This window comes from Patella vulgata, chromosome 4, assembly GCF_932274485.2.
Source record: "Patella vulgata chromosome 4, xgPatVulg1.2, whole genome shotgun sequence".
In the NCBI taxonomy this organism is placed as follows: Eukaryota; Metazoa; Mollusca; class Gastropoda; family Patellidae; genus Patella; species Patella vulgata.
In genome coordinates this window covers 80,783,203-80,796,004 of record NC_065882.2, presented here as the reverse complement: position 1 = coordinate 80,796,004, position 12,802 = coordinate 80,783,203, and the positions used below count along the sequence as shown (strand labels likewise).

The following is a 12,802-nucleotide window of genomic DNA, read 5'->3' as shown; positions in this document are numbered from 1 at the left end:
CACGGTTGTACGTGACAAGGAGTAGGGTGGCCTGTCCAACCTCGTGGGTTTTCTCCCGGTCCTCCGGTTTCCTCCCTCGGCTAAAGCCCCCCCACGTGCAAGCGAATTATTAAATAAAATTAAACCATATGTTAGTCCCGAAATGACCTAGTTTGTGTTGAGTGGACGTTAAACCCCATTTCTCTCTCTCTATCTTCTGTGATTAACAATTAAACCAAAACCATAATTTGAATCAAGTTTGAACATTTGTCTTTAATTTTTTTCATGCAGCCATCTTTAATGGTCTTTGTTGTTTATAATTAAATAATAATAATTCTGAGACCTGTTTTCTATAAAGGTTATTTGGGGTACATGGGATTTGTTTAATAAGTAAAAATGGTAAATGGCTGGGTGAGTTAAGCACTGGCTCATGAACGAGGAGGTCCTGGGATATTTTAGCACAGTTCTCTAGTATCAGTTGAAAACTACAGGAGAGAAAGTCTGACAAGTAACCACTATAACTCAGGTATCATTTAATCTTGTGTATCTAGCACTATCTTCTTTCACGTTCATTGAATATCAAATCTCTGTTTGACAATTAGTAAAAATTATTTAAAATCACCCAAAATCATCTAATTTATACTTGTGTCCAGTTTAAAGCTGAATGATTAATTTGTATAATGAGTGTCCCAATTTACAAGAATTTAATTTCCTGGCCACTGTTCAAAAATTAATCATTATACATCATTAATCAATTGGGTTGTTTATTTTTTAACAGTGATTGAAAATTTAAACGCTTGTACACTGGACTTTCACTATCAAAATTAAATGGTCAGCTTTAACTGGACACAAGTACAAATTAGATGAATTTTGGTGATTTTAAACGATTTTTTAAACAAAGATTTGATATTGAATGAATGTGAAAGAAATTAGTGCTATATAAAAAAGATTAAATGATACCCAGTGTGTAGTCCTTTCGTACGAAACACCAAGGTCCCCGGTACAAGTTGGTGTACATGTAAATTCAATATCACATATAATGACGCTTTAGATATACAGAAACAACTTCATGCTTTACCATGACGACTGATTTCACGGCTACGAAAGAGTCCGACACACTTCACCTTTGGTCTGAAATAGTTACCCTATCATTGGTTCTTCACAAAAAACACTCAAACTTACACTTCTTCACAAAAACACTCAAACTTACACTTCTGCACTTTCTGATACTTCTTCCCAATCTTCCTCGTTAAAATTAGAAAACATGGCTGACATTTTCTCAATACTTCTATTTAATGCTCTTTGGTACTGAAATAAAAAAAATGTTTGAGAAGTGAAAGTCATATGAACTGTTATTTTTGGCCCACGCCAAGAATCTAACTTGTGAGATGCTATTGGGAATGAAATGAAATGGGGTTTAACGTCCTACTGTTCTGCTCCTAACCTGGGCTAGTGAAGACGGGCATATGCCATTCAGTGTCAGTATGCTATGAGGGAAATTTTGCCCGGACAGAAGCACTATGGCCTACTCTTATATTGAATTCCAACTGTCAAGGGATCTTTTACGTGCACGCCCACCACCCCACTCGATGAGCGAACGCATCTGTTAGGATGGTTATGGAGAGGGAATATAGACAAGGTATTCGTACCTGTTTGGATGGTTTTGATCTTGTTCTACGTTTGTTGATTCTATATACAGGTAATCTGGGTAATAATCCACGAGACATCTTTACATCACTGGAACTATCAGGAGATGAACTCTTCACTCCGTCCTTTTCACTGATCTTCGACGACTGATTGCTCTCATCAATTTCTCGTTTCAATCTAGAAACAGATGAGGAAAAGAACAACATTAAAGGTCACCTGAAAAGCTTCATAATTTTTTTAAATACCGTAATTCTAAGAACACAAGTTATTATGTCAACCTAACCTTTCCATAAGTACAACACGAACCTGAATGTCAATATTACCTACAACAGATAAATTTCAATGTTAATAATTTCCGCTGTTCTCTGTGAGTAGTTGTAACTTTCCGTCAATAAACAATCCGTGACGTCATTTTAGTCCTTCTGCTCACAGAAATAAAGACTAGAGTTGATTTCAAAAGATCAATAGGAACGCTGATAATCTTACTAATGGCTATTGATTGGTGTACGTACCAAAGTTTTGATCAGGATGTGAAATGTGGGAAGTGGTATGAAATGAAATGAAATGAAATGGAGTTTAACGTCCTACTTTTCTGCTCCTAACCTGGGCTAATGAAGACGGGCATACGCCATACAGTGTGCTATGAGGGAAATTTTGCCCGGACAGCGGCACTACGGCCTACTCTTATATCGAATTCCAACTGCCAAGGGATCTTTTACGTGCACGCCAATGTGTACACGGGACCTCGGTTTTTCGTCCCATCCGAACGACTAGACAGCTTTCCTTGTCAGCCCCTCCGTCCTGCATCACTGACAAGGGAGAACCACGCCGGAAGGGAAGTATATGACGTTGACGTGAGAGAGAAATGGGATGTAATGGCCACTTGACGCAAACTAGATCATTTTGGGACAAACATATGGTTTAATTTTATTCCAATAATTCGCTTGCACATTAGGGGTCTTTAGCAGACGGAGGAAACCGGAGAAACTGGAGGAAACTGTACATCTGGTTGCACCTCTCGTTCATTCTCGGGTCCCATGTATATACCATCCAGATTACCCGGACACTAGAGTAACCATGATCATCTGGACACTACATTACAATTTAAAATGAAATGAAATGGGGTTTAATGTCCTACTTTTCTGCATTGACTGGGCTAATGAAGATGGGCACAGTCTGCTATGAGGGAAATTTTGTCTAGACAGCAGCACAATAGCCTACTCTTATTTCAAATTCAAGTGCACGCCAATGTGTACACAGGACCTTGGTTTTCCGTCCCATCCAAATGAAATGAAATGAAAATGAAATGGGGTTTAACGTCCTACTGTTCTGCTTCAAACTGGGCTAATGAAGACGGGCATACGTCATACAGTGTGTTATGAGGGAAATTTTGCCTGGACAGTGGCACTACGGCCTACTCTTATATCAAATTCCAACTGACAAGGGATCTTTTACATGCACACCAATGTGTACACGGGACCTCGGTTTTCCGTCCCATCTGAATGACTAGACAGCTGTCCTTGTCAGGTCCTTCATCCTACATCCTACAAAGCTGGATGAACTTTCTCAGCCAATGCAGGGATCGAACACCCGACCTCCAGGCTAGCGAGCCAGCCATCTTACCCACTCAGCCATTGTGACCCCCCATCCGAGTGACTAGACACAATTGTAACTCAGCCCTGCGTACAAATATAATATACCCTACCTGCTTGTGTCTCTCTTTAAATTAGCTATCGTCATTCTATAATCAGCAGTTTCTCTTCGTAAATTTAATAATTCAGATTTGAGATTCCTTTAAATATAGATTATACACAGATAAAGCAATATGGGGTTTAATGTCTTAGTCATTGTGTTACTATGGTAATTTATATATTGCCTGCTGAAAATGGGGTTTATCATCCTATGCCATGCTGTGTGCTACTCTTTGTTTCGAACTGTCAAGGGTAAGTTGGACACCCAACCTTAGTTTTGCATCCAATCAGTACATCTATGAATGAAATAAAATAACTTTCTGTCCTACTACACATGACAGGCAAATATATAAACATTACCAGGAAGACTGGCTAAATTGGAGTTTTCTCCCTTTGATTAAAATACCACCGTACTACAAGATTCAGTTCTCTCAGTAATCAAGATTCTCTATAAAAACAACAACAAGAGTTGAGGTTAGTTCAAATATCTTAATATCTGAACTTTTAATATCCAAACTTTTAATTCTGTTTTTTTTCTTCAAATCTTAAAATATCATTTCAGTAATTTGTTTGTGCGTAGAGGTGTTTAGCTGTGGGAGGAAAGCAGAGACCCTGAAGAAAACCCACGAGGTTGGACAGACAACCCTACTCCTTGTCACATACAAGTGTAGAATCGAAACCACGCCAGTTGACTCAATGACAGACTTTGAGATCTAAAGCTCATTAGATCGTTATACCACCCAACCAACTTAAACATACATTATGGGAGATTCTATAAAGAGTTGGCAATTCTCACTATAATAGTTAACTAGATAATGTAAAGGCAATCTGCTAAAAATTTCATTCAAATTGATCCACTATGAATTGAGAACTAAGCGATTGAAATTTCTGCCTAGCCTCGATCGTCATTACTAAAGTCAGTACAATAAACAAGCATAGTCTTGATTATCCATTTAATTGTTAAATCGTGAAGGAAAGTTATGCAGTAAATCGGCTCATAATCCACTAAAGATCGCAGGCTAGCGATGCCATCTAGAGTTGATTATGGTCTTGATAAGTTAATTAATGTCTAATTAATAATTTAGATAACATTTCAGGCCTAAAGAAAGACCTGCAATAGACAGATTTAGCTCTTGTATAATGTATGTTTAATCTTAATTAGACAGCAGATACAATGATCTGTTTATCAGAGCTTTTTAAAATATTACGCAGTTTTTCGCTGTCCCCTCCCAACACCTAATCAGTCGCCCTATCCTCGTACTGCATCACTCCAAAACAATGCTGGAAAATCCTGAAAAACTTTCTAGGCCAACACTGGAATCAAACCTGTGCCTTACTCACTGATCCACAGTAGCTCCGAAATGACTTGGATTTCAGAAGCTAAAAGAATTTATCTACTCACCTCTTTTCCTCAATCAGTAAATCTTTAACACTGCTTCCTTCCCGGACATCTTTTTCTAACTTTCTTATCAAAATCTCTTTACTTTGTAACTGAAGTGTCAATTAATCATATAAATTACTTTTATCATTCGAAGAATACACATAGCTAAAAATATCTATTTGATGTTTGTATGATTCAAAGGGAGCTGGCAACTTGTGCTCTAATAGCACCGATACAGTCAGCATTTCATATTTGTATTTCCAAATGTCAGGGCATCTTTAATTTATACCGGACCTGAGTCCAATCCCGGGAACTGGAGGTTACCAGGCCGTCTATCCTGAACAACTGACAAGGGGTTTAGAGAGAAACAGAGAGAGAGAGAGAGAGAGAGAGAGAGAGAGAGAGGTTTAAGGTCCACTCGACACAAACTAGGTCATTTGGGGACTAACATATGGTTCAATTTTATTTCAAAAATTTGCTTGCGTGTAGGGGTCTTTAGCAATGAAAGGAAACAGGAGAATCTGGAGAAAATATCCGCGAGGTTGGACAGGTAACCCTACTCCTTGTAACGTACCAGCTGAGAATCGATACCATGCCACATGACTAAATGAGACCTTCTTATCTATTCGGCCACCCAACCACGCAAACTAACAAGGGGAAACCAAGATCAAAACTGGGATAGCCCTCTAGAACTCGTGCAATACCCACTTAGCCAGCATGAAATGTACAATAATTGAATATTACCTGTGAATTTAAACTCAACCCCCATGACTAGTACAATAATCAAATATTACATGAACGTATTATATTACCTGTGAATTTAAACTGTGTAATCAAATATTACCCGAACGTATTATATTACCTGTGAATTTAAACTGTGTAATCAAATATTACCCGAACGTATTATATTACCTGTGAATTTAAACTGTGTAATCAAATATTACCCGAACGTATTATATTACCTGTGAATTTAAACTGTGTAATCAAATATTACCCGAACGTATTATATTACCTGTGAATTTAAACTGTGTAATCAAATATTACCCGAACGTATTATATTACCTGTGAATTTAAACTAGTACAACAATCAAATATTACCAGAACATATTATTACCTGTGAATTTAAACTGTGTAATTGTGTTTCTAATTCTGTTCTATCTTTATTATCAAACTGTAATTTCTTTATTTCATAATCATGTTCTGTAATAACAAAACTCCATTATCAATACAATACACATAGTCATGTTCTGTAATAACAAAACTCCATTATCAATACAATACACATAGTCATGTTCTGTAATAACAAAACTCCATTATTGATAACATACAAAGTTTATTCTCCAGGTTCTTCAACCCGTAAACACGCCATCCTTAATTTTGGGACTGCATCTCCATAATCTTTATTAAAGTTTGCATCCAATACAATCATAAGAACAACTGTTTTATAGTGTAGGTTGTCACACACTGGTCAAGGCCTCTATCTCAATATCCTCTCTATCTTGTTCTAATTATAACTCATGTTATATTTATCCTCTCTAGCTAGTTCTAGTTGTAACTCATGTTATATTTATCCTCCCTAGCCAGTTCTAGTTGTAACTCATGTTATATTTACCCTCCCTAGCCAGTTCTAGTTGTAACTCATGTTATATTTATCCTCCCTAGCCAGTTCTAGTTGTAACTCATGTTATATTTACCCTCCCTAGCCAGTTCTAGTTGTAACTCATGTTATATTTACCCTCTCTAGCTAGTTTTAGCTGTAACTCATGTTATATTTACCCTCTCTAGCCAGTTCTAGTTATCACTCAAGTTATATTTACCCTCCCTAGCCAGTTCTAGTTGTAACTCATGTTATATTTACTCTCTCTAGCTAGTTCTAGTCACAACTCATGTTATATTTACCCTCTCTAGCCAGTTCTAGTTGTAACTCGAGTTATATTTACCCTCTCTATCTTGTTCTAGAGCTAATTGTAATTCATGTATAGCAGCAGCATCATGGCTTGCTTGAACTCGTAACATATCAATCTCTTCCTGCATGTTCATGCTACAAAATAAACAAACATTATAAATCAATGAAATAAAGAGAAGCGAAATGGATTTAACACTGATTAGGTCATCACGAGACTGACATAAGGTATACTTTAATTTCAATAATCAAATGAAACGGGTGTATACAAAAATTATCCCTAATTCTTGTCACCAAACACTCAAGAAGGCAATGAAGGTAACGAAAGAAAGGGAGAGAGAGAAATGGGGCTTAACATCCACTTAACTCAAACTAGGTCATTCCTGGACTAACATATGGTTCAATTTTATTTAAATAATTCGCTTGCGGGTAGGGGTCTTTAGCAGTGGGAGGAAATCAAAGGACCCACGAGGTTGGACAGGTGACCCTACTCCTTGTCACGTACAACCGAAACGACGCCAGTTACTTCAATGACAGACCTTATGATACAGCGCGCACACACTAACCATTCGACCATCCAACCCCTCACGAAAGAAAGGAATGGAAAAAATGAAGTTTAACGTCCTTCTGTTCTGCACCAAGTGCTGTAATCACTGTAACCCAGGTATCATTTAATCTTGTGTATCTAGCACTAATTTCTTTCACATTCTTTTAATATCAAATATTTGTTTAAAAATTCGTAAAAATCGTTTAAAATCACAAAAATCATCTAATTTGTACTTGTGTCCAGTTTAAAGCTGACTGTTTAATTTTCATAATGAGTGTCCAATTTACAAGTATTTAATTTCCTGACCACAGTTCAAAAATTAATCATTATACATCATTAATCAATTGGGTTGTTTATTTTTTAACAGTGATTGAGAAATTAAACACTTGTAAATTGGACACTCATTATCAACATTGAATGGTCAGCTTTAAACTTGACAGAAGTACAAATTAAACAATTTATGGTGATTTTAAACAAAGATTTGATATTAAACGAATGTGAAAGAAATTAGTGCTAGATACACAAGATTAAAATGATACCTGGTTTACAGTGAATGAAGACAGGTGGATATGAATGTATTGTGCTACGTTGGGAATATTTGTCCGGACTTCTAAGCTTACGGCTCAGTCTTATTTCAAATTCCAACTGTTTAGGGTCTTGCACAACTGACATGAGGAGGAACTTTCTCGACCATTATTGGGATTGCTCCCTGCACCCCCTGGTTAGTAAGCTAGGGTCAGAGTTCACAAAACATTCTCAGACTTTAGTTAAGAATTTACTCAACTTTCAATCACTGTTTATGAGAAATATCTTTGATACAAAAACACAAAACTTTGCACACATTTTCTTTTTGATGTATTTGATACATAAAAACAACAAAGTTTTTATAAAGGCGAAGAATTTTGAGTAAATTCTTAACTTAAGTCTGAGAATGCTTTGTGAACTCGGGGGGCAGTTCCTTAATCATTGAATCACTGTGTTTCTCATAAAGGAAATTAAACTCTAGTGATGGATATTGCCATCATGATATGATACGTAATGTGATTCATGTGCTACAATTCAATTCGTATCACGATTCATAACCAGGTCAATATTCATCAAAAAAATAACAGGATAAATGAATAACTGATATTTTTAGTCCTGCCTAAACTGTTTTATATCACAATATTGATGTGGATCAAAATAAGGATCAAAACAATTTAACAGTGTTTGTGTACCTTTAGATAATATGGGACATGGATAATTAAGACTGACAGGTTACTTAACGAAGCGATAATAAAACATTAAAAAAAAAGAATCGAGACACATCAGTTCTGCATCTCGCGATTCAATACGCAAATCGTGAGAAGGTGAATCGTGATACCTCGATTCTGCGATACTTCCTGCCACACCACTATTAAAGGGCCAATCCTGATAATATTTTGGAGAATAAAACTGCTTAATTTTGTGTTAAAATCCCATAAAATCCTCTACCTAAGGGCCGAGACTCTGTTCAAATCAGGATAGTCCCTTTAAGCTAACGGCCAATTTTTTTCATCTAATGCAGTATCCAATTATTGCATGATTTCATCAGTCAAAATAAAATCTATCTACTTACTTTTCGACCGCGAGATTTCTGTTTTCACGTTTAAAATAGTTGAGTTCATTCCACACCCCATCACTGTCTTCTTTCGTTAAGGACCTGGGGTCAGATCGACGAACCTTTTTCTTCTTGTTCTGTTCGTCCTCTAGTGTTTTAAGTTGATCTTTAACGGTTTTATAACTGGCTTGGAGAGATTTTAACCTTTCTAATCTTTTGTTGTGAACCTTTCTTAAATCAGATAATTCTTTGGTCTAAAGTATTAAAAAAAAAAATCATTTAAACACGCATTATGCAAGAGCTAAATCTGCCTATTACAGGTCTTTCTTTAGGCCTGAAATGTTATCTTATTTATTAATTAGACATTAATTAACTTATCCAGACCATAATCAACTCTCAATGCCATCGCTAGCCTTCGATATTTACTTGGTTTGAATACATTTTGTGATGGATGATTTAACGTCAAAATGGATAATCAAGACTTTGTTTTTTATTGTATCGACTTTAGTAATGATGATCGAGATGAGGCCTAAAATTCAATCGCTAATATCTTGGTTCAGAGTGGAGCAATTTGACTGAAATTTTCAGCATATTCTGTTTTCATTGTCTATTTTTTAACTATTATAGCGAAAACTGTCAGCTCCTTATCTAATCTACCATAATGGCCCTTTAATATTTCATGAAAGAGAATGAAAAAGAAATGTAAAGGTATCTAGTTTCAAATCTCTGACATCTTTTGAAGCCAAATGTTAATATCAATATTTTTATTTCTATTGGTGCATGTGTAATTCAAGAGGGAGAATTCCCCTACAGCAGTCATTTTGTGAATGCCTTTGCTTTATTGAAAATACTGTTTCTTTCTAATGGGAACGTACCAATGTAGACGATAAATTTTTGACATATTTTGTTTACTTCAGAATAGCAAGATATTTCCCAAAGAATATGACTGTTTTTAGCTTTAAATATATTTATAAGTGTTTTTACACCTAAAAGTCTTAAATCTAAATGTATTTATTGTGTTTTAGGGTAAAATTTTTTAAAATCCTAATTTGATGGCATTTATATCGACTGACAGGTAAATTCTCCAACTGGTCAAATTCACAGTCAATCAGTCAAGACTGGTAAATATAACTGAAATGACTGACTTATAGATATAACTGTAATGACTGACAGGTAAATGTAACTGAAATGACTGACTGGTAGATATAACTGAAATGATTGACTGGTAGATGTAATGACTGACTGGTAGATATGACTAAAATGAATGACTGGTAAATATGGCTGAAATGACTGACTGGTAAATATGGTTGAAATGACTGACTGGTAGATATGACTAAAATGACTGACTGGTAAATATAATTGAAATGACTTGTAGACATGACTGAAATGACTGCTGCGTATTCTTACCTTTAAATGAAGCAAATGTTCAGTATCGTCTAGTTTTTTCCGTGTGTTAAGTAACTGACTATTCGGGTTGGTGTTACGGGTTGGTGAGCAGGAATGTGAACGACTAACGGTGCGATGTTTCGTCTCTCGTAATAAGCGTATAGGACTAGTAGCAACACTACGATGTTCACGAGATGGTGTAGAATGAGTTCTCTCCCCCTTGTTTAACTTAGAAACATCAAATTCTATAGAATGATCTAAGGTATTGTCGAGTTCTGTGATGATTCTGAAAAAAAGTGGAAGACAGAAAAATGAAAGTAGACCTATACAGTCTATCGAAATGGCTTGTTTCACTGGTCCAAATGCAATGTTTTCCGGCGTGGTTTCCCCTTGTCAGTGATGCAGGACGAAAGGCCTGACAAGGAGAGCTGTCTAGTCGTTCGGATGGGACGAAAAACCGAGGTCCCGTGTACACATTGGCGTGCACATAAAAGATCCCTTGGCAGTTGGAATTCGATATAAGAGTAGGCCATAACGCCACTGCCTGGGCAAAATTTCCCTCATAGCACACAGTATGACGTATGCCCGTCTTCATTAACCCAGTTTAGGAGCAGAACAGTAGGACGTTAAACCTCATTTCATTTCATTTCATTTGGAAACAGGGTTTTGGTGTTTCTCAACATCTTACACCAGAAACATTATGTATTATTAAAACCAACTTTTTTTTCTAAATAAATCTGAGCATGGATTAAACTATATACTGTTTGTAGAGAGAGAGAGAGAGAGAGAGAGAGAGAGAGAGATGGAGTTTAATGTCCACTCCACACAATCTAGGTCATTTGGGGACTAACAATATGGTTCAATTTTATTTCAATACTTCCCTAGCACTAACCATTCGGCCATCCAACACCCCCAGCCCCCACCCCCCTTTGTTGGCGGAAATGAAATGACATATGGATTAATGTCCTACTTTAATGCACCAAACGGTCTAATGAGGACAGACAGACACCTAAGATCGGATTAACCATTAGGCTAATAAGGCTATAGCCTTTGACCCTTAAAAACTTTCAGCCCTCAAATCTGGCTGAGGGTCGACTAATTTTTTTAGTCTTGAATAGTCTTAGGTAGCATACAGTAATATACATGTGTATTTATAATATAACTCAGTTATATACACATGTATTTATAATATACTAGCAGGATACCCGGCTTCGCTCGGGGGTCATAACTCCGAAACCGGAAGTGGTAGACTAACGCCACCTGGCCTATGTTTCCCACCCGGTCCGAGCTGCCCCTATACCCCAAATTTCAGACTCGGGGCAGACCTAGTGTAGCAGCCAACCCCGAACAGACCGGCTTCGCTCGGGGGTCATAACTCCGAAACCGGAAGTGGTAGACTAACACCACCTGGCCTATGTTACTCCTCGGTCTGAGCTACCCCTATACCCCAAATTTCAGACTCGGGGTAGACCTAGTGTAGCCGCCAACCCCGAACAGACAGACTTCGCTCGGGGGTCATAACTCCGAAACCGGAAGTGGTAGACTAACGCCACCTGGCCTATGTTACTCCCTGGTCCGAGCTACCCCTATACCCCAAATTTCAGACTCGGGACAGACCTAGTGTAGCAGCCAACCCCGAACAGACCGGCTTCGCTCGGGGGTCATAACTCCGAAACCGGAAGTGGTAGACTAATGCCACCTGGCCTATGTTACTCCCCGGTCCGAGCTACCCCTATACCCGAAATTTCAGACTCGGGGTAGATGTAGCCGCCAACCCCGAACAGACAGACTTCGCTCGGGGGTCATAACTCCCAAACCGGAAGTGGTAGACTAACGCCACCTGGCCTATGTTACTCCCGGGTCCGAGTTACCCCTATACCCCAAATTTCAGACTCGGGGCAGACCTAGTGTAGCCGCCAACCCCGAACAGATCGGCTTCGTTCAGGGGTCATAACTCCAAAACCGGAAGTGGTAGAGTAACGCCACCTGGCCTATGTTACTCACAGGTCCGAGCTACCCCTATACCCCAAATTTCAGACTCAGGGCAGACCTAGTGTAGCCGCCAACCCCGAACAGACAGACAGACAGACAGACAGACAAACGACAGTCACAAATATTAGTATAGATAGCTCAGTTATATACACATGTATTTATAAGATAGCTCAGTTATATACACATGTACATTTATAATATAGCTCAGTTATATACACATGTACATTTATAAGATAGCTCAGTTATATACACATGTACATTTATAAGATAGCTCAGTTATATACACATGTATTTATAATATAGCTCAGTTATATACACATGTATTTATAATATAGCTCAGTTATATACACATGTATTTATAATATAGCTCAGTTATATACACATGTACATTTATAAGATAGCTCAGTTATATACACATGTACATTTATAAGATAGCTCAGTTATATACACATGTACATTAATAAGATAGCTCAGTTATATACACATGTATTTATAATATACTAGCAGGATACCCGGCTTCGCTCGGGGGTCATAACTCCGAAACCGGAAGTGGTAGACTAACGCCACCTGGCCTATGTTACTCCCCGGTCCGAGCTACCCCTATACCCCAAATTTCAGAGTCGGGGCAGACCTAGTGTAGCCGCCAAACCCGAACAGACCGGCTTCGCTCGGGGGTCATAACTCCGAAACCGGAAGT

At 37.7% G+C, this 12,802-nt stretch overlaps 1 protein-coding gene across 2 annotated transcripts in view; it reads right to left on the bottom strand.

Moving 5' to 3' along the window:
• LOC126817087 (centlein) overlaps positions 1-12,802 on the bottom strand; it is a 91,823-nt gene that overhangs the window by 14,635 nt on the left and 64,386 nt on the right. For both annotated transcript variants that reach the window (XM_050543881.2, XM_050543882.2), the window contains exons 16-23: positions 10,135-10,399; positions 8,746-8,981; positions 6,639-6,739; positions 5,813-5,898; positions 4,720-4,808; positions 3,332-3,418; positions 1,629-1,803; positions 1,190-1,287 (exon numbers count right to left, since the gene is read on the bottom strand). In XM_050543881.2, the coding sequence (XP_050399838.1) occupies positions 1,190-1,287; positions 1,629-1,803; positions 3,332-3,418; positions 4,720-4,808; positions 5,813-5,898; positions 6,639-6,739; positions 8,746-8,981; positions 10,135-10,399 (1,137 nt within the window). The remainder of the gene's footprint in view (positions 1-1,189; positions 1,288-1,628; positions 1,804-3,331; positions 3,419-4,719; positions 4,809-5,812; positions 5,899-6,638; positions 6,740-8,745; positions 8,982-10,134; positions 10,400-12,802) is intronic.